Source organism: Bubalus kerabau, chromosome 14, assembly GCF_029407905.1.
Source record: "Bubalus kerabau isolate K-KA32 ecotype Philippines breed swamp buffalo chromosome 14, PCC_UOA_SB_1v2, whole genome shotgun sequence".
Taxonomy (NCBI): Eukaryota; Metazoa; Chordata; class Mammalia; order Artiodactyla; family Bovidae; genus Bubalus; species Bubalus kerabau.
In genome coordinates this window covers 77,967,263-77,994,254 of record NC_073637.1, presented here as the reverse complement: position 1 = coordinate 77,994,254, position 26,992 = coordinate 77,967,263, and the positions used below count along the sequence as shown (strand labels likewise).

General features: G+C 38.8%; 1 protein-coding gene across 1 annotated transcript in view; it reads left to right on the top strand.

Moving 5' to 3' along the window:
* Positions 1-26,992, top strand: part of CNBD1 (cyclic nucleotide binding domain containing 1) — a 429,553-nt gene that overhangs the window by 50,879 nt on the left and 351,682 nt on the right. The window contains exon 3 of the mRNA XM_055546399.1: positions 6,693-6,800. Within this exon, the coding sequence (XP_055402374.1) occupies positions 6,693-6,800 (108 nt within the window). The remainder of the gene's footprint in view (positions 1-6,692; positions 6,801-26,992) is intronic.

The window sequence follows — 26,992 nt, the reverse complement described above, 5'->3', positions numbered from 1 at the left end:
GATCTGTTCAGATTGCTTATTTCTTCCTGATTTAGTCTTGGAAGATGGTATGCTTCTAGAAATTTGTTAAATTTTTCCAGATTGTCCAATTTTTTGGCATGTAGCTTTTCATAATATTCTCTTATTATTTTCATATCTGTTATATTGGTTGTGATTTCTCCTCTTTATTACTTATCTTGTTTATTTTGATCTTTCTCTTTTATTCTTGAAGAGCCTTGTTAAATCTTAACAATTTTGTTTATCTTAAAAAGAACTCTTGGTTCCATTAATTTTTTTTTTTTTGGGAGTGGGGTCTCCACTTTATTTATTTCCCCTCTGATCTTTAATTATGATGTATCTTGGTGTTGGTCTGCTTGGGTTCATCTTGGGTTCACCACCCTCTATACTTCTGGTATCTGGATATCTATTTCCTTCTTCAAGTTTTGGAAATTTCAGCCATTATTTTTTCAAATACTTTACTAATCCCCTTCTCTCGCTCTCTCATCTTATTGTGGAACTACTATTATGAAAATGTCAGTATGCTTAATGTTATCACAGGGACCTCTTACATTTTTTTTCATAATTTTTCTTTTTGCTACTCTTATTGCATGATTTCCATTGTTCTACTTTATAGATCACTTATGTGTTCTTCTGTATAACTTAGTCTGCTATTCATTGCTTCTAGTGTTTTATTTCAGCTAGTGAATTGGGCCTTTTTAATATTTTCTAGTTCCATATTAACATTCTGATTGAGTATATCCATTTTTTTTCCTTAATTAAGTGACCATTTTTAATATCAATGCTTTGAATTCTTTTCTGGTAAATTATGTCTGTTTCATTTATTTTTTCAAGTGTTTTCTCTTATTCTTTCAAATTAGGTCAGTTCCTCTGCCTTTTCATTTTTCTTAACTTTCTCTGCCCCTGTGATTTTATGGGAAACAGTTACCTCTTGTGGTCTTGAAGGATTGCTATTAAATGGGGGCACACTTATACAGACTGCATGTCCCCAGTACCTTTGGTAAAGGAGTTGGATTTACGTGGATGCAAGTTGCGGTTTTCTTCAGGGTGTTCTATCAGCTCTGACTTTGGTAGGGGATGTGATGGGGATGGAGGCACTGGAGGTGCAGGGGGTTATGAAGTGGGATTTCCCTGCTTCTCAGTCACCATCACCAACCAATGGGAGTGTGATGTGATCTCAAGTTGCTGGAGCAGGAGCCTTGTGGTTCAGGCCACAGATGGCTCTGTTACCTTCAAGTGTGTTGTTTTACCCTCTCCCTTTCACCAGACCTCTTGTCCCAGAGGAGGTCATGGTGAAGCAAGGGGGACTTGTGCTGGCCTCAAGCAGAGCTACAAGATGTCTCTGATGTGCTACTATGCAGACACTTGCAATTGCTTCCCTTGTTGCAGTTAGATGTAGCCTTCAGTTCAAGGCCACTTTGTCCCTCACAGGTAATCACTGGCCCCAGCCTCCACTCCCACTGTTATGGAGCTATCCCACAAGTAGAGGAGAGCCCATGCAAGCTCTCAGTATACACTGGTGGGTAAGGCGTGAGCTGCTGTCAGAGATGTGGGCTGCTTCTAACGCACTGCTTCCGTAAGTGCAAACAGCGGTCACTGCCACCCAACCCAGACTCTTCCCGGTACCCTGTGGCCTCTGCCTCCCATATGCACATCTTTCCCTACTCATGGCCTCCCCAGGTCCTGTGCCACTCTGTGTCATTGAGGGAGGAAGAATGCATGTTTGCTTGACTGGGGATGAGATACATGCCAGGGTATAACCATAGGGTTAGGTTCGGGTTAGAATTAGCCAGCTGGCTTTCTGCATGAATGGAGCCCCGGTTTTCCGCAGCCCACCTTTTAGCTTCAGCAGTCCTCCAGTGAGCCGAGGAGGCTCCTATTTCCCATGTAGGACCTCTGGGCTGAGACCCCCACACCCAGATCGGGTGTCCCCCTTGTTGTCTCCCTTTTCCTCTGAGTCCTTTCCTGGGGCACAGTCTGACCTAATCATTTTCCTTCCCTTGCCACCTGATTATGTGTGCATATTTCTTACAGCCTTGGTTGAACAGGATTCCTTCTGCCAGTTTCTAGTTAATTTTCAGTGAGGATTGTTCTTCATATACATATGTTTTGTGTGTGTTTCTTTTTTTTTTAATTGAAGGATAATTGCTTTATAGAATTTTGCTGTTTTCCATAAAACCCCAACATGAATCAGCCACAGGTATACATATTCCCCCTCCCTTTTGAACCTCCCTCCCATCTCCCTGCCCATCCCACTCCTCTAGGTTGATGCAGAGCCCCTGTTTGAGTTTCCTGAGACATAACAGCAAATTCCTTTCGGCCATCTATTTTACATATGGTAATGTAAGTTTCCCCATTACTCTTTCCATACATCTCATCCTCTTCTCCCCTCTCCCATGCCCATAAGTCTGTTTGTTTTCTATATCTGTTTCTCCATTGCTCCCCTGTAAATAAATTCTTTGGAACCATTTTTCTAGATTCTGTATATGTGCGTTAGAGTATGATATTTATCTTTCTCTATCTGACTCACTTCATTCTGTATAATAAGTTCAACCACCTCGTCAGAACTGAGTCCAATGCACTCCTTTTTATAGCTGAGTAATATTCCATTGTGTATATGTACCACAACCTCTCTATCCATTCATCTATCGATTGCATCTAGGTTGCTTCCATGTTCTAGCTATTGTAAATAGTGCTGCAATTAACAGTAGGATATATGTGTCTTTTTCAACCCTGGTTTCCTCAGGGTACATGCCTAAGAGTGGGATTGCTGGGTCATATGGTGGTTTTATTCTTAGTTTTTTAAGGAATCTCCATACCATCTTCCATAGCGGCTGCATCAGTTTACATTCCCACCAACAATGCAAGAGCTTTCCCTTTTCCACACTCTCTCCAGGATTTATTGTTTGTAGACTTTTTGATAATGGCCACTCTGACTGGTGTGAGGTGATATCTCATTGTGGTTTTTGATTTGCATTTCTCTAATAATAAGCAATGTTGAGCATCTTTTCATGTGTTTCATATACATCTATTTTTGGTGTGTTTGAGTGGGGAGATAAGCTGCACATCTTCTTACTCCACAATCTTGATTGATCTCTTAAAGCTATAGGTTTTCTCATGTATCTTTTCTTTATCTGCTTGAAGAATTTGGAGTTTTTTCCTTGTAGGTGAATTTCCTTGCAGATTAACTTCAATGAAATGACCAATTTTATTCATAGGCAGTGTCTACTCACACCATGGGAAAATATAAGTATCTTCTGGACAGTGCTCAAATTGTCAAGTAGTTATTTGGATCCATGATCTACTCTCCAACCCTACTGTAGTTCTAAATCTTTCTTTGTCCTTGGCTTTCTAATTATATTTATTTCATGTTTCTTCAAATCTACTTCTCTTATCCATATTCACATGCATTCATGTACAAATTTCACATGGTTTTAAACAAAAATGCATTCTGACTAAACACATAGGATTGTATGATTTTGTTTCAACAAGAAACTCAAAAATAAGAGTAGTCTACATTTTGTGATATGGAACATCCATCAGAGCATTATTTGGCATATAGGACCTCATTCTGAAGACTGACTCTAGCATTTAACTCTTCCATTTTAACCTTTCCACGTCTTTCACTTCTTGGGAACATTACTTTGGAGACACAAATTATAAACACCAGTTACATGTACACCAGCCACCACACTTTGAAAATTCTCAAGGGTTACATGAAGCAAACATCTTAGCCATACATAGAAAAGAACAAAAGTGAATGTTTTAGCACTTTGATACAAATTTCTTAGCCACTCCAAAGATGATTTATCTAGATTACCAATTGGAATAAGGTTACAAGTCTTGGAACACTGGCTCCATGTAGAATAATAAAAAGATTATGCTTTTGTACTCCTTTGGGCCTCAGCTTTGTAGTCTAGAAAACATAGATGACAGTAGGAGTATTAGCTAATAAAATGGTATAAGAATTAAATTATTGGATACATGCAAACTGCCTAGAATAATGCCTTGACACATAGTAAGAACTGACATGTTTATTATTTAGTAGGGTAGCATATCCAAAAGTTTGAGAGAATGGATTTAGACGTCAATCTAATTTTCATATATACCCTTTACCCTCTATTTCCTAGTTAAATGAGTTAGGCAAATTAATATTACTTTTGTAGTTTATGTGTAAGTGGGAATTAAAGAATACCAATCTTTTCAGCTTGAACCAGGTTGAGAAAACTAGATGCAGGAAGCAACAGTTAGAACTGGACATGGAACGGCAGACTGGTTCCAAATAGGAAAAGGAGTACGTCAAGGCTGTATATTGTCACCCTGCTTATTTGACTTCTATGCAGAGTACATCATGAGAAACTCTGGGCTGGAAGAAGCACAAGCTGGAATCAAGATTGCTGGGAGAAATATCAATAACCTCAGATACGCAGATGACATCACCCTTATGGAAGAAAGTGAAGAGGAACTAAAAAGCCTCTTGATGAAAGTGAAAGAGGAGAGTGAAAAAGTTGGCTTAAAGCTCAACATTCAGAAAACAAAGATCATGGTATCTGGTCCCATCACTTCATGGGAAATAGATGGGGAAACAGTGGAAACAGTGTCAGACTTTATTTTGGGGGGCTCCAAAATCACTGCAGATGGTGATTGCAGCCATGAAATTAAAAGACGCTTACTCCTTGGAAGAAAAAGGAGTTATGACCAACCTAGATTGCATATTCAAAAGCAGAGATATTACTTTGCTAACAAAGGTCTGTCTCGTCAAGTCTATGGTTTTTCCATTAGTCATGTATGGATGTGAGAGTTGGACTGTGAAGAAAGCTGAGCACCGAAGAATTGATGCTTTTGAACTGTGGTGTTGGAGAAGACTCTTGAGAGTTCCTTGGACTGCAGGGAGATCCAACCAGTCCATCTTAACAGAGACCAGTACTGGGTGTTCATTGAAAGGATTGGTGCTAAAGCTGAAACTCCAATATTTTGGCCACCTCATGTGAAAAGCTGACTCATTGGAAAAGACCCTGATGCTGGGAGGGATTGGGGGCAGGAGGAGAAGGGGATGACAGAGGATGAGATGGCTGGATGGCGTCACTGACTCGATGCACATGAGTTTGGGTGAACTCTGGGAGTTGGTGATGGACAGGGAGGCCTGGCATGCTGCAATTCATGGGGTCACAAAGAGTCAGACAGGACTAAGTGACTGAACTGAACTGAACTTAATCTTTTCAGGTTATATAAATATAGAATTAGAGAAAACTAATGTAAAGACCTTAGCAAAATGTTTGTCATATAAGAAATAACGATCCAAAAAACAGATGATTGCAAAATGTGTGTTCCAGATAGAAAAGAAAAGAAAGAAAGAAAGAAACATGTTAGGAAATTTCCCAATGGTTTCAGTGATTGGAGTTTAGAAAAACAGTAGATTCTTGGTCCGTGCATCTCTACAGAGTCTGAGTAGGAATGAAAATTTCTAATGTCATATAAATCACACATTGCATTATTTGAATCAGTTAAGTTAAATTAAATAGGATTCTTAAAGTACATACTCTGTTTTGTGTAAAGAATTAACATGGTACTTTATGAACTCAGGCCGAGAGAAAAAAGATGCTATAAATATTTTAAAGTGTGGTGCTGTTATTTACATTGACAATGAAACAAGGAAATCTTGAAGACTTTTATATTCAATGTCATGAGGCAAATGTTGACTAAGACGTTTGTCAATGTTCAATTTTAAGTATGATTATTTTTGATAATTATTGATACAAGCTGTCGAGATGAACACTCAACATTCAAAAAAACTGACCAAATTTTCATGATGTTGTCAGTTAAAAATTGAATGAAGCAGACTTTTCAGAAACAAATGTCAGTACCTAACACTGACAATTTGCTATATTTCATTAGATCTTGTTATTCACATATTAAAATATTTTCACTGGATTGAAACCTGATTACAAGTAGGAATCACCTGGAGCTTGATATTTAAAATAAAGAAGACTACCCAGACTCTACCTTTGGAGATCTAGCTTCATCAGGAAAAGGATCAGAAATCTACCTTTAAAAAACACCTGAGATGAGTCCAGTGATCTGGATTTCAGAAATGCTGAAATATTGCTTGAAAACATCTTTATTCTGATCCTAAAACAATAGCACATGAGATTTCATAAATAATTGCAAAGATTCAGATAACTATACTTTGAATAATGTGTGTGTAAACTATATATGTGGAGAAGGGAATGGCAACCCACTCCAGTTTTCTTGCCTGGAGAATTTCATGGACAGAGGAGCCTGGTGGGCTACAGTCCATGGGGTCACAAAGAGTCGGACACGACTGAGCAACTAATACTAATACAATACTAAACTATATATGAATCATCTTGGGAGAATCTTAATTATGTGGTATATTTTATAAGCACTTTAATAAATTACAGAAATAAAATTTTAAGAAGACTCAGCTAAAAAAATAATTTTTTGACAATTAGCATTACCCTAAATTTATTATTCTTAAAATATTTCTCAGTGAAACACACTACAGACAATTTTTATAGTGGATATTTTTAAGCATAAAATGTTTATGCTTCATATTTTTGTCATTTGCTTTTTTAGACTAAATAGTACAGAATTAAGTTGTATATATTGAGTTTAAAATCTTTCTTTCAGAAGCCTTATGGCACTTATAATAATTTCTCTCTCTCTCTTTTAAGCCGAACCAATATTCTATCAGCGCACAATGTGTTTATGAAGCAATATCCTAAAATATTCTTGCAGAAAAAAGTCAGGCTGCCTAAACTTTTCAAAGAGGAAGAGACAAGGTAATGATGTCTTCTTTTGAAAGCAAGCCTTTGTGTGTGTGGATGTGTGCGTGTGTGTGCAGATGTGTGTGAGTGCATGGAAGAACATGTGAAACTCAAATACTGAGTGTTTGATCAGTTCCCAGTACTCCATGTTATGGATCTGCCAAGAAAATGGATATTAGTAAGGAAGGTTGAATTCCTACCATAATTCTTCAGGCATTTTAATTAGGTTATATGATAACTGGAACTAATAAATATGTGTAACTCCTTGAATTTTTTCATTAAACAACTATCCCTATACAATAATCTTAATAAGATAAAATACGATTAGGAATGAGAATATAGTAAATGATACAGAGTAAAGGAAATAAATTATAATTTGTGAGAGAATATTTCATATAACCTGAGAATAATCTAGATGTTTCTGGTTCATTTTGTAAAAAATACATACTACTAAAATTATTCAAGATGACATAAATAAAAGTAATTATGGTATGAATAAAAGAGTTGTAAAAATAACTCTTCAAAAGTATTTTTGAAGCCAAAATAGAACAAAAGCAAAAATTAAAAACTCATAGTCTCAGTGATATGACTAGATGTTCTTTTTAAGAAAAGGTACTTTCTATGCAATTTAATATTTTTGGAGTATAGAAAATGAATATAGGTTGTGTATTTGCCATGCCTGTATAACAAGATTTCACAAGAATAGCATAAACAAGAAATATCAGTTTTTAGTTAAGACTATTAAGACTCTATACATGGTCAACACCGAAATCAGATTGATTATAGCCTTTGCAGCCAAAGATGGAGAAACTCTATACAGTCAGCAAAAACAAGACAGGGAGCTGACTGTGGCTCAGATCATGAACTCCTTATTGCCAAATTCAGACTTAAATTGAAGAAAGTAGGGAAAACCACTAGACCATTCAGGTATGACCTATATCAAATCCCTTGCATTATACAGTGGAAGTGAGAAATAGATTTAAGGGACTAGATCTGATAGACAGAGTGCCTGATGAACTATGGATGGAGGTTTGCAACATTGTACAGGGGACAGGGATCAAAACCATCCCCATGGGAAAGAAATGCAAAAAAGCAAAATGGCTGTCTGAGGAGGCCTTATAAATAGTTGTGAAAAGAAGAGAAGCAAAAAGCAAAGGAGAAAAGGAAAGATATTCCCATTTGAATGCAGAGTTCCAAAGAATAACAAGGAGAGATAAGAAAGCCTTCCTCAGTGATCAATGCAAAGAAATAGAGGAAAACAGCAGAATGGGAAAGACTAGAGATCTCTTAAAAAATTAGAGATACCAAGGGAATCTTTCATGCAAAGATGGGCTCGATAAGGGACAGAAATGGTATGGACCTAACAGAAGCAGTAGATATTAAGAAGAGGTGGCAAGAATACACAGAAGAACTGTACAAGAAAGATATTCATGACCCATATAATCACGATGGTGTGATCATTCACCTAGAGCCAGACATCCTGGAATGTGAAGTCAAGTGGGCCTTAGGAAGCATCACTACCAATGAAGCTAGAGGAGTTTATGGAATTCCAGTTGAGCTATTTTAAATCCTGAAAGATGATGCTGTGAAAGTGCTGCACTCAATATGCCAGCACATGTGGAAAACTTAGCAGTAGCCACAGGACTGGAAAAGGTCAGTTTTCATTCCAATGCCAAGGAATGCTCAAACTACCACACAACTGCACTCATCTCACATGCTAGTGAAGTAATGCTCAAAATTCTCCAAGCCAGGCTTCAGCAATATGTGAACCGTGAACTTCCTGTTGTTCAAGCTGGTTTTAGAAAAGGCAGAGGAACCAGAGATCAAATTGCCAACATCTGCTAGATCATGATAAAAGCAAGAGAGTTCCAGAAAAACATCTATTTCTGCTTTATTGACTATGCCAAAGCCTTTGACTGTGTGGATCACAATAAACTGTGGAAAATTCTGAAAGAGATGGGAATACCAGACCACCTGACCTGCCTCTTGAGAAACCTATATGCAGGTCAGGAAGCAACAGTTAGAACTGGACATGGAACAAAAGACTGGTTCCAAATAGGAAAAGGAGTATGTCAAGGCTGCATATTGTCACTCTGCTTATTTAACTTCTATGCAGAGTACATCATGAGAAACGCTGGACTGGAAGAAGCACAAGCTGGAATCAAGATTGCTGGGAGAAATATCAATAACCTCAGATATGCAGATGACACCACCCTTATGGCAGAAAGTGAAGAGGAACTAAAAAGCCTCTGATGAAAGTGAAAGAGGAGAGTGAAAAAGTTGGTTTAAAGCTCAACATTCAGAACATTAAGACCATGGCATCCAGTCCCATCACTTCATGGGAAACAGATGGGGAAACAGTGTCAGACTTTATTTTTCTGAGCTCCCAAATCACTGCAGATGGTAACTGCAGCCATGAAACTAAAAGATGCTTACACCTTGGAAGAAAAGTTATAACCAACCTGGATAGCATATTTAAAAGCAGAGATGTTACTTTGCCAACAAATGTCCGTCTAGTCAAGGCTATGATTTTTCCAGTAGTCATGTATGGATGTGAGAGTTGGACTGTGAAGAAAGCTGAGTGCCAAAGAATTGATGCTTTTGAACTGTGGTGTTGGAGAAGACTCTTGAGAGTCCCTTGGACTGCAAGGAGATCCAACCAGTCCATCCTAAAGGAGATCAGTCCTGGTGTTCATTGGAAGGACTGATGCTAAAGCTGAAACTCCAATACTTTGGCCACCTGATGTGAAGAGTTGACTCATTGGAAAAGACTCTGATGCTGGGAGGGATTGGGGGCATGAGGAGAAGGGGATGACAGAGGATGAGATGGCTGGATGGCATCACCAACTCCAATGGACATGAGTTTGAGTAGACTCTGGGAGTTGGTGATGGACAGGGAGGCCTGGCATGCTACAGCCCATGGGGTCACAAAGAGTTGGACAGGACTGAGTGACTGAACTGAACTGAACTGATAAGGCATATATGGGCTTCCCTCGTAGCTCAGCTGGTAAATAATCTGACTGCAATGCAGGAGACCCCAGGTAGATTCCTCCTTCGGGAGGATACCCTGGAGAAAGGGATAGGCTACCCACTCCAGTATTCTTGGGCTTCCTTGGTTACTCAGATAGTGAAGAATTCTCATGCAACACGGGAGAGCTGGGTTGTAAGCACAGCACATACAGGCAGAATAATAGTGCTAGTTGCTCAGTGGTGTCTGACTCTTCGCAACGTCTTGAACTGTAGCCTGCTAGGCTCCTCTGTCTCTGGGGATTCTCTAGGCAAGAATGCTGGAGTGTGTTGCCATTCCGTTCTCCAGGGGATCTTCCACACCCAGGCATTGAATCCAGATCTCCTGCATTGCAGGCTGATTCTTTACTACCTGAGCCACCAGAGAAGTCCACATATAGGCATACATAAAAAATAAAATGTTTGCAATAGTATATTAGCATATTAGTACACTACAGTTAAGTTGACTTCATCTCATGAGTACTAAGGTTTTTTTAGTAAATCTGTTATTAAAATTTTGTAATATTAGTAGCTCAAAGAGAAACTATGTCATGATATCTACAGATGATTAAAAGGCATTTGATTTAATTCAGTATCCATGTCTCATAGTAAAAGCAAAATCAGGCAAGTAAAAATGTGTAATGAATACAATCATGTGACTGTTATGAAATACAAAATGTTTCTCTCTTTTTTGGTCATGAAAAATCATCTGCTCTAAAGTAACAATAAAATATCTTAAAATGGAATTAAGATAAATTACATAAAATATATTAAGAAATTATAAATCTCGTCTACACTTAGCTTACACTGGTCCCTCATGTAATGTGATAAACTCATATATGCCCCGTTGATGGGAAGAGAGCTGCAGTTAATTCAGAGAACATTTGGCAGGATAAAATATTGAGGAAACAAGAATCTTAGTAGACACTAAATTCCTGCACTATTAAATTATTCATCAATAACCTTCACCTGTTATCATTGTCATATTCAACACTTAATAATTCATTTAATTCAAATGTCCTGTGACAGACACAATAGCCAGACTGAAGTATGACCCTCCTCTGCTGTGGCAGCTGGTGCGAATACTGATGCCAGGGCATTTGCTAAGCAGTGAAGTAAGACAGTCATGTGCAAGGAGAACAGAAGAAATGCTTTATACAACCATTAAAACAACTTGGAGCAATGCTGCACTAATGAAAATAAATGGAACACACGGCAGAGACATAGGGAAACATTGCTACATAAGCAAAAAATGTGAGTGCAGGACGAGAATGAGACAAAGTGCTGTTTGGAACTGTGACCATTATCTCAACTTTTTTTTTTTTTTTGGTAGATCATCTAGACAGAAGGTAAACTTTTGGTATATTCACAAACATGGGAAATCAAATAGACACATTAAAAAAAAAACTGAATTTTGATCCAGAAGACTTGCATTTGCATTGTTATTCCACCCAAGAGCAGAAATGTGTCTTTGGAATTGTCTTTGAACATTGACTGCACTCCAGATTTTTTCACTCAGAAAAAGAGGATAATATTTTCCTACTCAGAGTTATGCATTGAAAGAGGGTTTTAATTGTAATAGCTCATTATTGAGCTTTCCTGGTGACTCAGATGATAAAGAATCTGCCTGCATTGTGGGAGACTTGGGCTTGACCCCTGGGTTGAGAAGATCCTTTGGAGAAGGACATGGCTACCCAGTACAGTATTCTTTGTTGGGAGAGTTCTATGGACAGAGGAGTCTGACAGGCTACTATCCATGGGATCACTGATTATTACTGTGGACTGCGGATTTAAACAATAAGCACCTCCACAACAAATTAATAAAAATTCACAGCATTGCTTGCTTCAAACATGTTTAAATAACAAGAAATATATAGACTTTTCTCAATGAATTTTTGCATTAGTTTATATCCAAGGAAAAGAAGTTTAAGATGATGATAGTAACAGAAGAAACAAAATGCATCCACAGAACTGTAGAAATCTATGTTAAAGATACATTTATAAAAAAAGTAATTTTTTAGGAGGATGGGAATTTAGATATTTGCAAGGAGGCCTGTATCCCTGCTAATGTCTTTCTTGACTTCTATAAAAATTCCTATTTGATGTTACAGATACTTTAAGGGGACATATGTAATAAAGATAATATTTTATATTATCTTTTGATACTAATATATTCTCTTAATAATATGACTTCTGCACTCCATGCATCATAATGGTTTCAGAGAAAAGAGAAGGGTAAATACTGCATTGAGAAGGAGAAAATTATAAAATGGAGGCATATGAGGAAAAATAGTGATACAGAAATAGAGGAGGTTAGCTAAGTTTGAAAAGTATTGATCTTCATTCACTCCCACTGGAGTACAAAATGAAGCTGGGCAAAGGCTAACAGCTTTGCCAAGAGAATGCACTGGTCAGAGCAAACACACTCTTCCAACAACACAAGAGAAGACTCTACACATGGTCATCACCAGACGGTCCGTACCGAATCAGATTGATTATATTCTTTGCAACTGAAAATGGAGAAGCTCTATACAGTCAGCAAAAACAAGACCAGGAGCTGACTGTGGCAGATCATGAACTCCTTATTGCCAAATGCAGACTTAAATTGAAGACAGTAGGGAAAACCACTAGACCATTCAGGTATAGCTAAATCAAATCCCTTATGATTATACAGTGGAAGTGAGAAATAAATTTAAGGGACTAGATCTGATAAAGTGCCTGATCAACTATGGATGGAGGTTCATGACATTGTACAGGAGGTGGTGATCAAACTATCCCCAAGGGAAAAAAAATGCAACAAGGCAAAATGGTTGTCTGAGGAGGCCTTACAAATAATTGAGAAAAGAAGAGAAGCAAAAGGCAAAGGAGAAAAGGAAAAATATACCATCTGAATGCAGAGTTTCAAAGAATAGCAAGGAGAGGTAAGAAGACCTTCCTAAGTGATCAATGCAAAGAAATAATGGAAAAAATGAAACAAAACAAAAAAAAAAACAGAATGGGAAAGACCAGAGATCTCTTCAAGAAAATTGGAGATACCAAGGGAACATTTCATGCAAAGATGGGCACCATAAAGGACAGAACTGGTATGGACCTAACAGAAGCAAAAGATGTTCAAAAAGGTGGGAAGAATACACAGAAGAACTATACAAAAAAGATCTTCATGACCCAGATAACCATGATGGTGTGATCACCCACCTAGAGCCAGACATCCTGGAGTTCAAAGTCAAATGGGCCTTAGGGGGAATCACTACAAACAAAGCTAGTGGAGGTGATGGAATTCCAGTTGAGCTATTTCAAATCCTAAAAGATGATGCTGTGAAAGTGTTGCACTCAATGTGCCAGCAAATTTGGAAAACTCAGCAGTGGCTACAGGACTGGAAAATGTCAGTTTTCATTCCAATCCCTAAGAAAGGTGATGCCAAAGAATGCTCAAACTACTGCACAATTGCGCTCATCTCACACGCTAGCAAAGTAATGCTCAAATTTCTCCAAGTTAAGCTTCAACAGTACATGAATGAAGAACTTCCAGACGTTCAAGGTGAATTTAGAAAAGGCAGAAGAATTAGAGATCAGGTTGCTAACATCCGTTGGATCATAAAAAAGGAAGAGAATTCCAGAAAAACATCTATTTCTGTTTCACTGACTATACTAAACTGTCTGGAAAATTCTTCAAGAGATGGGAATACCAGATCACCTTATCTGCCTCCTGAGAAACTTTTATGCAGGTCAAGAAGTAACAGTTAGAACCAGACATGAAACAACAGACTGGTTCCAAATTGGGAAAAGAGTAGGTCAAGGCTGTATATTGTCACCTGCTTATTGAACTTATATGCAGAGTACATCATATGAAAAGTTAGGTGGATGAATCATAAGCTATACAGATGATATTACTTTAATGGCAGAAAGTGAAGAGGAACTAAAGACCCTCTTGATGAAGGTGAAAGAGAAGAGTGAAAAGTCTGGCTTAAGACTCAACATTCAAAAAACTAAGATCATGTCATCCATTCTCATTACTTCATGGCAAATAGATGGGGAAACAAGGGAAACCATGGCAGGCTTTATTGGGCTCCAAAATCACTGCTGATGGTGACTGTATCCATGAAATTAAAAGATGCTTGCTCCTTGGAAGAAAGGCTATGACAAACCTAGACAGCATATTAAAAAACAGACACTACCTTGCCAACAAAGGTCCATATAATAAAAGTGATGGTTTTTCCAGTAGTTATGTATGGATGTGAGATTTGGCACATAAAGAAGGCTGAGTGCTGAAGAAATGTTGCATGGAACTGTGGTGTTGGAGAAGACTCTTGAGAGTCCCTTGAACTGCAAGGAGATCCAACCAGTCCATCCTAAAGGAGATCAGTCCTGGTGTTCATTGGAAGGACTGATGCTAAAGCTGAAACTCCAATACTTTGGCCACCTGATGTGAAGTGCTGACTCATTTGAAAAGACCCTGATGTTGGGAAAGATTGAAGGTGGGAGGAGAAGGGGATGATAGAGGATGAGTTGGTTGGATGGCATCACTGACACGATGGCCATGAGTTTGAGTAAGCTCTGGGAGTTGGTGATGGACAGGGAGGCCTGGCGTACTGGGGTTCATGGGGTCACAAAGAGTCGGACACAACTGAGAGACTAAACTGACTGAATTGAACTTGGGAGCAAAGCCTAAGTATTTAAACAAATATGCCTAGATGACTTTTGAAAATTATTGTTATAGTAAGACCTAACTTGAGCTTCATTCAACATGAAGTGAGAATAATACTGCAACATTTCTGTGAATGAAGATGCCAAGTGACACACAAGAGCTAAGGCTTTTGGTTCCACTTGGCTTGTGTCTAGCATATACAAGGTCCAGAAATGACCACAAACAGTGTTGAAGAGACAGTGAGATGCTAATAGCACTGAAGGGCTGTTGGGGAGAGGGGGAACACAGGTTGCTGAGATAGAAATCTGTATCATCCAGGTGAAAGGTAACCAGCAGGAATGAATGATGTTCCAAAAGTTGCAATCTTTCCTCAATAGATGCCGGTCTAGGGGCCTGCATAGACCTGCAGTCACCATGCAATAGAAATGTGATGATGATCAGCTCGCAGTTCACAGGGAAGAGAAGCTTCTTCCTCAAACCATGGTCATATTGGCAACCGGCTGGAAGAAGCACAAGCTGGAATCAAGATTTCCGGGAGAAATACCAATAACCTCAGATACGCAGATGACACCACCCTTATGGCAGAAAGTGAAGAAAAACTAAAAAGCCTCTTGATGAAAGTGAAAGAGGAGAGTGAAAAAGTCAGCTTAAAGCTCAACATTCAGAAAATGAAGATCATGGCATCTGGTCCCATCACTTCATGGGAAATAGATGGGGAAACAGTGGAAACAGTGTCAGACTTTATTTATTTATTTATTTTTGGCTCCAAAATCACTGCTGATGGTGATTGCAGCCATGAAATTAAAAGATGCTTACTCCTTGGAAGGAAAGTTATGACTATCCTATGTAGCATATTCAAAAGGAGAGACATTACTTTGCCAATAAAGGTCCGTCTAGTCAAGGCTATGGTTTTTCCAGTAGTCATGTATGGATGTGAGAGTTGGACTGTGAAGAAAGCTGAGCACCGAAGAATTGATGCTTTTGAACTGTGGTGTTGGAGAAGACTCTTGAGCATCCCTTGGACTACAAGGAGATCTAACAGCCCATTCTAAAGGAGATCAGTCCTGGGTGTTCTTTGGAAGGAATGATGCTAAAGCTGAAACTCCAGTACTTTGGCCACCTCATGCGAAGAGTTGACTCATTGGAAAAGACTCTGATGCTGGGAGGGATTGGGGGCAGGAGGAGAAGGGGACAACAGAGGAGGAGATGGCTGGATGGCATCACCGACTCGATGGACATGAGTTTGAGTGAACTCCGGGAGTTGGTGATGGACAGGGAGGCCTGGCGTGCTGCAATTCATGGGGTCGCAAAGAGTCGGGCACGACTGAGCGACTGAACTGAACTGAACTGAACCTCTCCCAACATATACTCAAACCAAGTTCTGAAAGGAAATGAAATAGAAAATCAACATGACTGAATATTCATTTACTTAACAAAAACAAGGTTATTTTACCCTAACTGTTTCAAACTAATGGGACAGACACCGTGTGATGGTATAAGTTATTTCAGTCACTCAGTCTTGTATGACTCTGCCACCCCATGGTCTGCAGCACGCCAGGCCTCTCTGTCCATCACCAACTCCCAGAGTTTACTCAAACTCATGTCCACTGAGTCATTGATACCATCCAACCATCTCATCCTCTGTTGTCCCCTTCTCCTCCTGCCCTCAATCTTTCCCAGCATCAGGGTCTTTTCCAATGAGTCAGTTCTTCGCATCAGGTGGCCAAAGGATTGGAGTTTCAGCTTCAGCATCAGTCTGTCCAATGAATATTTGGGACTGATTTCCTTTAGGATAGACTGGTTCAATCTCTTTGCAGTCCAAGGGACTCTAAGAGTCTTCTTCAACACCACAGTTCAAAAGCATCAATATATATATATACATATATGTATATATATAAATAAATTGTCTTCTTTGTACATTGTAGGGTTTAGATAAAATTTAATCCCACCGATCTACTTAGGTATTAAAATACAAAAACTGCATCCATATAAAAGAGCCAGAGGAAAATGTCCTTTAACAATGAGAAGCTACAGGGGTTCCTGTCCGTATGAAATATGTTATTCTCAATGTTCACATCTCAGGATGCCTGTTAAGGCACAATTAACATGGATACTGACATAACTTTTCTTTAGTAGAAAAGCAATTGGAAATCTAATTAGGACATTGTAAGAAGGAAATTTCAGAGTAATGAAAGCAAAAACTAACCTCATGTGAATAGATGTCTACATCATGTATCATCAGGAATGCAAATTGAAACAGTAGTAAGACACCACTATAAACTTATTAGAAGATCCAAAATCCAGAACGCTGACAATGCCAAATAGCAGCAAGATTGTGGAGCAACAAGGACTCTCATTTATTACTGGTGAAAATGGTACCGGCAGTTTGGTGGTTTCTTACAAAACTCAGCCCACTCTTACCACATAATTCAACAATAACACTTCTTGTCATTTACCCAAAGAAGTTGAAATATATGACACACAAAAGCTGGCACACAAATGCTTATAGCAACTTTATTCATAATTGCCAAACCTGGATGCAATCAAGATGTCCTTCAGTAGGTGAATGGCTAAACAAACTGTGCTACATCAGATAATGAAATATTTTTTAGTATTAAAAAAGAGCCACAGAGCCATGAAAAGACATGGAAGAAACTTAATTGCATGTTACTAAGTGAAAGAAGGCAATATGAAAAGGACACGTTGTATAATTCCAACTGTATGATATTCTAGAAAATGAAAAACTAGGGAGATGGTAAAAAGAGTAGCAGTTGCCAGGGTTGGGGGGAAGGGAGGGATGAATAGATGGAATCAGACGATTTCAATGAAAATACTCCATATGATACTATAATGGTGGTTATATATAATTATATGCTTATCCAACCCATAGAGTTGAAGGTCAACACCAAGAGTGAGCCCTAATGTAAGCTATAGGTTTTGGCTGATGGGGATTCAATATAGGTCCATCGATCATAACGAATGTACTAGACTTGCGGAGGATGTTGATAATGTGGAAAGCTGTGCATGTGTGTCAGGTGGGGTATATATGGGAAATCTCTGTACTTCCTGCTCATTTTGTGCAAACAAATACATATAGGAGTTATTTATTTTGTGATCCAAAAAGATGTATGGTGGAGGATTGCAGAATGAACTCTCCTCAGGGTCATTTATTATTAAGCATTTACAGAGGTAGCATTACTTGAGAGTCAAAGACAGAAAGTTGGCATTGCTTTCAAAGCAACTTTCAATAAATTCCAAATCAGTGCTTCTCAACTTTTAATATGCGCATTAATCTCCAGGGTATTGGGAGTGGTTGCTTTTTAAAATGCAGATTTTGACTCAGAAGGTCTAAGGTGGGGTGGAAGGAGTGTTTCTAATAAGCTGGCAGCTGCTGCGGCTCCCGGTCCATGGACTACAATTGAACTATTCAAATTTTTTTCTTTAAGAAAAGGAAAAAAAAATTACAGAATTGCAACTTTTTAATGGAAAAATTTAATCCCCCCCTTTAAACAATTAATTCATTCATTTATGGTCTTATTTCAGTTAGTTAAACTGCATTGCTGTGCATGGTCTTTGGTTATAATGTAGTTGTTTTATTAAATTTATAGCAAATATCATATTGCAGTTAATATGCAGAGTTTGGAGTTTCTGTGGTAGATTTTTACTCAGTACATTTTAATGAAGTGTGGCAAGTATCTGTTATCTTTAAAATTTCAGTTCTAATTAAGTATAGGATCAGAAAAGGAAAAAAACATAAGTAGATTGCTATGTTCAGAAGGAGATTCCAAGTTTATAACTTATAACAGATTATGACAGATTTTTAATCATAAATTGCAATATTTTGCAATATCATTTTCTCTCAGCTTGTGTTATATAACAAACAATTGAATGACTTAAGTCGGAAAGAGCGACAAGATTTTGGGAGTCTGCAAATGGTGTTCTCCCATCCCACCAGCCCCAGGACTCCACCAAGGGTCTTCTCCAAGTTCCAAAGGCAGCCTGACCAGAAGAATCTGCTGGGATCCTCCTCATGGGCTCAGAAGTCTGTATGCTCACTCAGTTGGTCAAATTACCAATCACTTCAAAAGCTTTCAACATGTGTTTTGTGCAAAAACCAATGCTTTAATTTGGACTTTAGATTCTGAAGAGATTAGGATATTCCAGCTGCTTGAATTAAAGCTCAGAATTTCACTTCTAGATCTAAAAGCAGTAGTAACAAGTGGCTTTGATCTGGATTAAAATGATGTGGAACTTTGTATATTTTCTCAAACATTTTAAAACAATAATTTGGTATAGTACATAAGCTACCTAGATGGATTATAAATTCTTTCTAAAAGTGTAAGTTCAGAAAATGTTGGAAAATAGGAATATTTGGAGATAAAGCAACTGAAAACCTAGGCAAATGAATTCTAATAGATTGATTTAAAAAATCTCTGCAAAATTGATTTTTTTTTGTTTTTTATTTTCTTCTGAAAATCACAGATCTATTTTGAGAAAATCTATTTTGCTCTCTAGCATTGTCAAAATTACCCTTGTACAACAGCTATATCTAAGTAGTGTTTATTTCATGCTAGCCTGGATCTAGCCTCAAGACATTTAACTATTTGGAAAATATGTATTTAACATTAGAACTAATAAAACTATTCTTGTTATGGTTGTAAAACCCATATTTTCACTGAAGTTTTGAGATCTATTGAATGAGATGCCTCCTGTATTTTTAAAAGTCAGAATTAGAACAATTCTGCTTCACTGCGTGTGCATACTAAATCACTTCAGTCATGTTCAACCCTGCCACCCCATGGACCATATAGCCTGCCAAGCTTTTCTATCCATGGGATTCTCCAGGCAGGAATACTGGAGTGGATTGCCATGCCCTCCTCCAGGGGATATTCCTGACCCAGGGATCAAACCCAAGTCTCTTATGTCTCCTGCATTGGCAGGCAGGTTCTTTACCACTAGCATGGCATTATTGGTAAAGAACCCACCTGTTTCACTATTTTATTCTAAAAAGAAAAATAAAAAGAAAAGTAAAAATTTACACTCTTTGGAAAGAAACCTTATGATACCTCATAAGGTTTGTTTATTTAGTCTTATTCATTTAATATATACCAAGCAGTGACCATGTGCTGAATCAGTCGGGCAGGGTCTCTGTACTTAGAAGGTGCATGTTGGCGTCACTGAGAGGTCCTGAGTAAGAGGGATGAATGAAATGAAACGCTTGTCAGAGATGATTACAAGTTTGGGGGATGGTTGTACTGAAAGAACTTATGCTAGCCACAGATGGTGTCCTGGAAATCAAGGCAAGCATCCCTGAGGGAAGGGATGTTTAAGTTCAAAGATGACTTAAGGGTTGGCTAAAAGAAAGGAAAGAATCTCTGAGGCAGAGAGGCCTGAGTGTGATGTTCTTCACACTGCTGATTATTCAAGGACTCGTGAAGCTCTCCCTACTGATACTCTGCTTGCCCTGTTCAGCAGCTGTGAACAGAAACCTAAAAATGGTATTTTTTCAAAACAGCCCATGTTCTCCGCCACAGATTCCAAAAGGAAAATGGTGGCTGGGAGGGGTGTGGGAGGAGAAAGAAAGAAAAAAGGAGGAAAAGAAAAGGGGAAGGAAAAAAGAGAGTGAGAACAAAGAAAGGAGGAAGGAAAGAGGAAGAAAGGGAAGGAAGAAATACAAGGGAGAAACAAAGGACCATCCTGCCAGCTCAGAAGCAGTACTGTGACCTTTCAGAGAATGCTAAGAAGGAAAGAGAGGGAACTTTATAGAAACCTAACTGGTTGCTTCAGCCGTGCTCTGGGGTCATCCTTTGTGTCATCCTGATGCCATCCAGATTAAAGCCTTTAATATGACATAAATGAAATTCTGTATGGGTTGGGGCATTATTGTAGAAAAGTGACGGTGATTTGTAGAAATTGTTTATGTGTGTTTTCCTGTGTTAAAGTGGACTGATACAGGACAGTTTCAAGTCTGAGTCTAAAAACAAACGTCATTTATGTTTACGACTCCCACTGAGGAGTGATCGATTTTGCTGGAAGGGAGGACCTTTGGTTATGCCTCTTTCTTGATGATTTTGGTTAGAAGTATTTGAGACTAGGTGCTAAGAACTGAATTGCTCGGCCTCATAAAGGTATTCTAATTTGGAGTTGTGGAGCAAGTCTGGAGTGGGGAAAGGCAGACAAAATGGGGTGAAAAAGAAGCAAGAGTAGCCAGGAAATAACTGAGGGGAGATGAGCACCCAGTGAGGAAAACCCCCTGATCCTGGGCAGAGAGGTGAGGGTATTTAGGAAAAGGGAGATCGGTTAGTGGATTTAAGTACCCTGGTTCATATGTGATCAGGATCAGTTCAGTCACTCAGCTGTGTCCGACTCTTGGCAACCCCATGGACTGCAGCACGCCAGGCCTCCCTGTCCGTCACCAACTCCCGGAGTTTACTCAAACTCATGTCCATCAAGTTGGTGATGCCAACCAACCATCTCATCCTCTGTCATCCCCTTCTCCTCTTGCCTTCAAAGCATCAGGATATTTTCCAGTGAGTCAGTTCTTCGCATCAGGTGGCCAAAGTCATGTGTGATACAAACATCTAAGATAACCCCAGCATCTGATGAACTCTGCCGTACTTACAAATGCTTTGGATACTTGGTTTAGTTTAGTTTAGTTCTGTTGAGGAAATACAGAAAAAGTTGGTTTTACCTCTGGATAAGCAAGGCATGGAATAAGGAGAGTATTTAAGGAAGAAGTGCAGTGGCAAAGGTGACATCAGGATGTAAATATAATCTCCTGGGAAATTGCTGGAAATTTAGGAAGAGCTTTCTACTTGCATGAATTTCCATGGGAACTTACTTTAAAAAGATAGCATATGATATTCCTTAGATGCAAAATTTAAAAGAAAATGATGCAAATGAAATTATTTACAAAACAGAAACGTACTCACACACTTAGACAACATACTTGTGGTTAGTGGAAAAGGGTGGAAGGAAGGGATAGTTAATTTCAGGTTGACATATGCACATTGCTACATTTAAAACAGATAGCCAACAAGGACCTATATATAGCACAGTAACTCTGCTCAATGGTATGTGACAGGCAGCCTGAATGGAAGAGGTGTATTTGGGGAGAATGGATATATGTAAATGTAAGTCTGATCTCTCTGCTGGGCACCTGAGACTATTGCAACCTTGTTAATTCCTTATACTCCAATATAAAACAAAAAGTTTTTTTAGAAAAGAATTGAGTAGTGAACAATGTGAAATTATGAGTTCAGTTGAAGAAGTAACGTGAGTGGTGATGTCTTAGAAATCCTGTTCGTCAAAGACCATATGTAACTAAGAAGAAAAGTCACCTTTGATTTAAAGGGAGTCAGTCCTATGGTTCAAAAAGATATGGTTGAAATTTTGGACTTTCTTCCCTATTGTGTAATATTGGTGGCAGGAAATTTTGCTCCCTGTCTCCAAATTGATGCTTCCATTTCCTTAAATTAGGGGTTCCACTCATTACTTAGATTAGCCCTATGGGGTTAAGATTTACTTGAGGAGATTAGTACAAAATAAAAAGGGAAATTCTGAAAATTCACAAGCCACATTTTCTCTGCATTTGATTCTTCAAAAATTTAAAATTAGGTTCAGTTTGTGTGACACTATAGCTGAATAACTGGAATACTGTTTATCATTATTTCTTAAGAGTCAGTAATAATCGTTAATTCCTATACAGATGTCAAGTAGAGAGCATTAAGTACTGAAATAAGACTGTCCATAGAATGTGGAAATGAGAATGGAAAAGAAACTAAATTGAAGCCATTGAGGGGAATATATAAGAGCTTGACAAATAGCTGATTTTAGAATGCTGAGCAAAAGCAAAGATCAGTTAAAATTAGATGATGTAGATTTGTAATCACCCAAGTGTGTGACCAATTCAGCAATGTTCTTTGGGCGGAAAAAGTAGGGTGATTAAATTGGAAATATGGAAATGATTCATACCTGGGAGCTGAGATAATGAACACAATGAACTCTACTTGGGCTAGATAGTCAAGAAATGTTTGCTAAATTGAATCGTGACTGGAGGGAATTTAGGTTGTAAGTAAAGATAGCACACAATATTTGATTATCATTTTCTAAATATATATTAATATAGTGTTTTATTAAAAATTATCTTAGATATTCCAACTTTTTAATTTGATGCTTATTAATATTTGCAATTAACCCTTAGGAGATAAATCTGTTATAATCTTCTCTAAATAACTTTCTTGTATGTTTGTATAGCTTGTCATATAATCTGGAAAATGTATTGCTGCCTTATTCTGTAGAATACATGTAAGTTCAACGTTCATTTTTAAATGTGGATTTTCTATTGCTCCTTGGAAATGAAAGAGAAGACATTGAGTCTGTCAAGGACATTAATTTAATAGAAACCAGGGAAATATTGCTTACCTCTGTCTAAACTTAAAATATTCTTTCTTATATTATAAGAGATGACAGGATTCCAATGTTGACTGTCAAGAGTTTATAATGAAACTTGCCTTCAACTCTCCTCAATTTTAACTTTGGATATATTGGCAATGTGTGGGACAAAGTCAGCACTCTTGCTCAGCACAAAACAAAGTCTGCAACTCACCAACTTTCATGCTGGGGTTGGAGACTTACCCTCTGCTATCTCCCTCTTTCGGCATTAGTGATAATGAAGCTAACATCAACAGACAGGGTAGACTTAGTGTACCTGAAATGACTGGACTTAATTTTTATTATTATAAGTCAGGATGATTTCAGTTTCCTTTAAAAATGACTGAAGAATCCCAGAGCAAATATAGAAAGAGTCCATATATTTTTCTGGCTCTAACTACTACTTACTAAAATCTCGGAGAAGGCAATGGAAACCCACTGCAGTACTCTTGCCTGGAAAATCCCATGGACGGAGGACCTGGTGGGCTGCAGTCCATGGGGTCCTAAGAGTCGGACAGGACTCAGCGACTTCACTTTCACTTTTCACTCTCATGCATTGGAGAAGGAAATGGCAACCCGCTCCAGTGTTCTTGCCTGGAGAATCCCAGGGACAGGGGAGCCTGGTGGGCTGCCGTTGCACAGCAGCGAGCCATGGGGTTGCACAGAGTTGGACACGACTGAAGCAACTTAGCAGCAGCAGCAGCAGTAAAATTTCTATGGATTTACAAAAAAGTGATAGAGAAGGTTAAAGAAGGATTTTGAGGAATGATAAAATGTTTGTAAGATGGCTAATGCAAGAATATTCTAGACTAGTTAGATCTGGGTTTGAACTTCAATTCTGCAATTTGGTGATTATGGTGCCTTAAGAAGATTACCTCAAACTCTGAATCTTAGGCTCTTTATCTAAAAATGGAGACAAGAATGCACATGCGAGGGTGATATTGGAGGATTGGTGAGATAATGTATCTAATTTGGCTTTATTTTGTTTAGTAGTGGTGCTAATCACTACACCTGAGTTTACTGAGAAAAAGAGAAAAATATTTTTTCTATGCAACCAAAATGACCAATAAATAGAACAAAATTTTATTAAAAAAAATCCTAAACACTTTAGATCAGAATTATTATTACCTATATACAAGGAACATAATAAACATACATAATTTGTAACAACATATTACATATCTTGGAACAATCTTATCATGTAACAAGTAGGACTTATATGAAAGAAAAAAGAATATTTGGAGGCCTTAGACTAATACAGGGCTTCCCTGATAGCTCAGTTGGTAAAGAATCTGCCTGCAATGCAGGAGATCCTGGTTCGATTCCTGGGTCAGGAAGATCTGCTGGAGAAGGGATAGGCTACCCATTCCAGTATTCTTGGGCTTCCCTGGTGGTTCAGCTGGTAAAGAATCTGTCTGAAAATCAAGAGACCTGGGTTCCATCCCTGGGTCAGGAAAATCCCCTGAAGAAGGGAAAAGCTACCCACTTCAATATTCTGGCCTGGAGAATCCCATGGACTGTATAGTCAATGGGGTCACAAAGTGTTTGACAAGACTGAGTGGCTTTCACGAACACTTTCAGTCTACCACAAAGGGCTCAGTTATCAAATTAGACTCAAAATAATCACAGATTTACCCAGTGTAAAACTTCACTAAAATTTAAAGATACATGTATTTGTGAAACACAGAAGCATAGAGAAGTGTGAGATTACCAGCACAGCTCCCCAGAAAAGATGTGATTCATGTCTACAACTCCTATATGTTACTTTGCCTTGGCAATTTGCACAAGTTAATAACTCATAAACAGATTTTGAATTTTGTATGACTGAACGTTTTAGACATATAATGCCAAAGAGTGCTCAAACTACCGCACAATTGCACTCATCTCACACGCTAGTAAAGTAATGCTCAAAATTCTCCAAGCCAGGCTTCAGCAATATGTGAACTGTGAACTTTCAGATGTTCAAGGTGGTTTTAGAAAAGACAGAGGAACCAGAGATCAAATTGCCAACATCCGTTGGATCATTGAAGAAGCAAGAGAGTTCCAGAAAAACATCTATTTCTGCTTTATTGACTATGCCAAAGCCTTTGACTGTGTGGATCACAATAAACTGTGGAAAATTCTGAAGGAGATGGGAATACCAGACCACCTGACCTGCCTCTTGAGAAACCTATATGCAGGTCAGGAAGCAACAGTTAGAACTGGACATGGAACAACAGACTGGTTCCAAATTGGAAAAGGAGTACGTCAAGGCTGCATATTGTCACCCTGCTTATTTAACTTCTATGCAGAGTACATCATGAGAAACACTGGGCTGGAGGAAGCACAAGCTGGAATCAAGATTGTTGGGAGAAATATCAATAACCTCAGATATGCAGATGACACCACCCTTATGGCAGAAAGTGAAGAGGAACTCAAAAGCCTCTTGGTGAAAGTGAAAGAGGAGAGTTAAAAATTTGGCTTAAAGCTCAGCATTCAGAAAATGAAGATCATGGCATCTGGTCCCATCACTTCATGGGAAATAGATGGGGAAACAGTGGAAACAGCATCAGACTTTATTTTTTGGTGGTCCAAAATCACTGCAGATGGTGATTGCAGTCATGAAATTAAAAGACACTTACTCCTTGGAAGGAAAGTTATGACCAACCTAGATAGCATATTCAAAAGCAGAGATATTACTTTGCCAACAAAGTTCTGCCTAGTCAAAGCTATGGTTTTTCCAGTGGTCATGTATGGATGTGAGAGTTGAATTGTGAAGAAAGCTGAGCACCAAAGAATTGATGCTTTTGAACTGTGGTGTTGGAGAAGACTCTTGAGAGTCCCTTGGACTGCAAGGAGATCCAACCAGTCCATTCTAAAGGAGATCAGTCCTGGGATTTCTTTGGAAGGAATGATGCTAAAGCTGAAACTCCAGTACTTTGGCCACCCCATGTGAAGAGCTGACTCATTGGAAAAGACTCTGATGCTGGGAGGGATTGGGGGCATGAGGAGAAGGGGATGACAGAGGATGAGATGGCTGGATGGCATCACCAACTCGATGGATGTGAGTCTGAGTGAACTCCGGGAGTTGGTGATGGACTGGGAGGCCTGGCGTGCTGTGGTTCATGGGGTCGCAAACAGTCAGACATGACTGAGTGACTGAACTGATAATATTGAATTGTTTCTAGTTTTGCTACCTAAATATGATAATGAGGATTATTTTCTATTGTTGACTAAAAAGATGCACAATGTGAGAGTTGCAAGTTAAGTTTTATTTGGGGCAAAATGAGGACTTCAGTCCGGGAGACAGCACCTCTCATAGCTCTGAGAGACTACTCCGAAAAGGTTATAGGGGGAGGTTAATACATAAGATTTTTGTGAAAGGGGAGTTCAGTGCAATCAAGTGCATACGTTACAAAAGATTTTCTGCTAGTCACAAAGAGCTGATGTCACCATGAAGGGATTTAATGATTTTCTAGATATGAAGAGACTCAAGGATAAGGGTCATTAAATCAGTTCCTGAAAATATCCAACTATCTGAAGACCTGTCCCACCAGTTTCCCTGGATTGCAGAGCTCCTCACTGTCCACCCTGAATTCCCCTCAGAGGGTGTTGAAGGTTGGCATTTGCGGGAGCACAGTGTTTAATCACCACAGAGGCAGATGGCAAATGCCCTCGTTGTCGTTCAGCTGCTGGCAAATGTTCTTGGCAAGTGCTAATTTGTAGTTGACACTACCATTTCCCAAAGAGCACAAGACATAACTTAATCATTCAATCAATCACCATATATAACCATCTGTTTGTTCCTGTCGCTTTTGGTGGTTTGCTATCTGCTGGTTGGCTTCTGGGCTTCCATCATGGCTCAGCTGGTAATGAACTTGTCTGCAAGTTCAGGAGACACAAGAGACTCTGGTTCAATCCCTGGGTCAGGATGATCCCCTGGAGAAGGAAATGGTAACCCACTCCAGTATCCTTTCCTGGAAAATCCCATAGACAGAGGAGCCTGGGGGGCTACAGTCCATGAGATTGCAGAGTTAGACATGGTTGAGTGCAAACACATGCACGCAAGCTGGTAGCAGGTATGACTTCCAGGTTGGCTTCACATGGCTTAAATATCATTGAGGACTATTCTGAATCCTTTGGC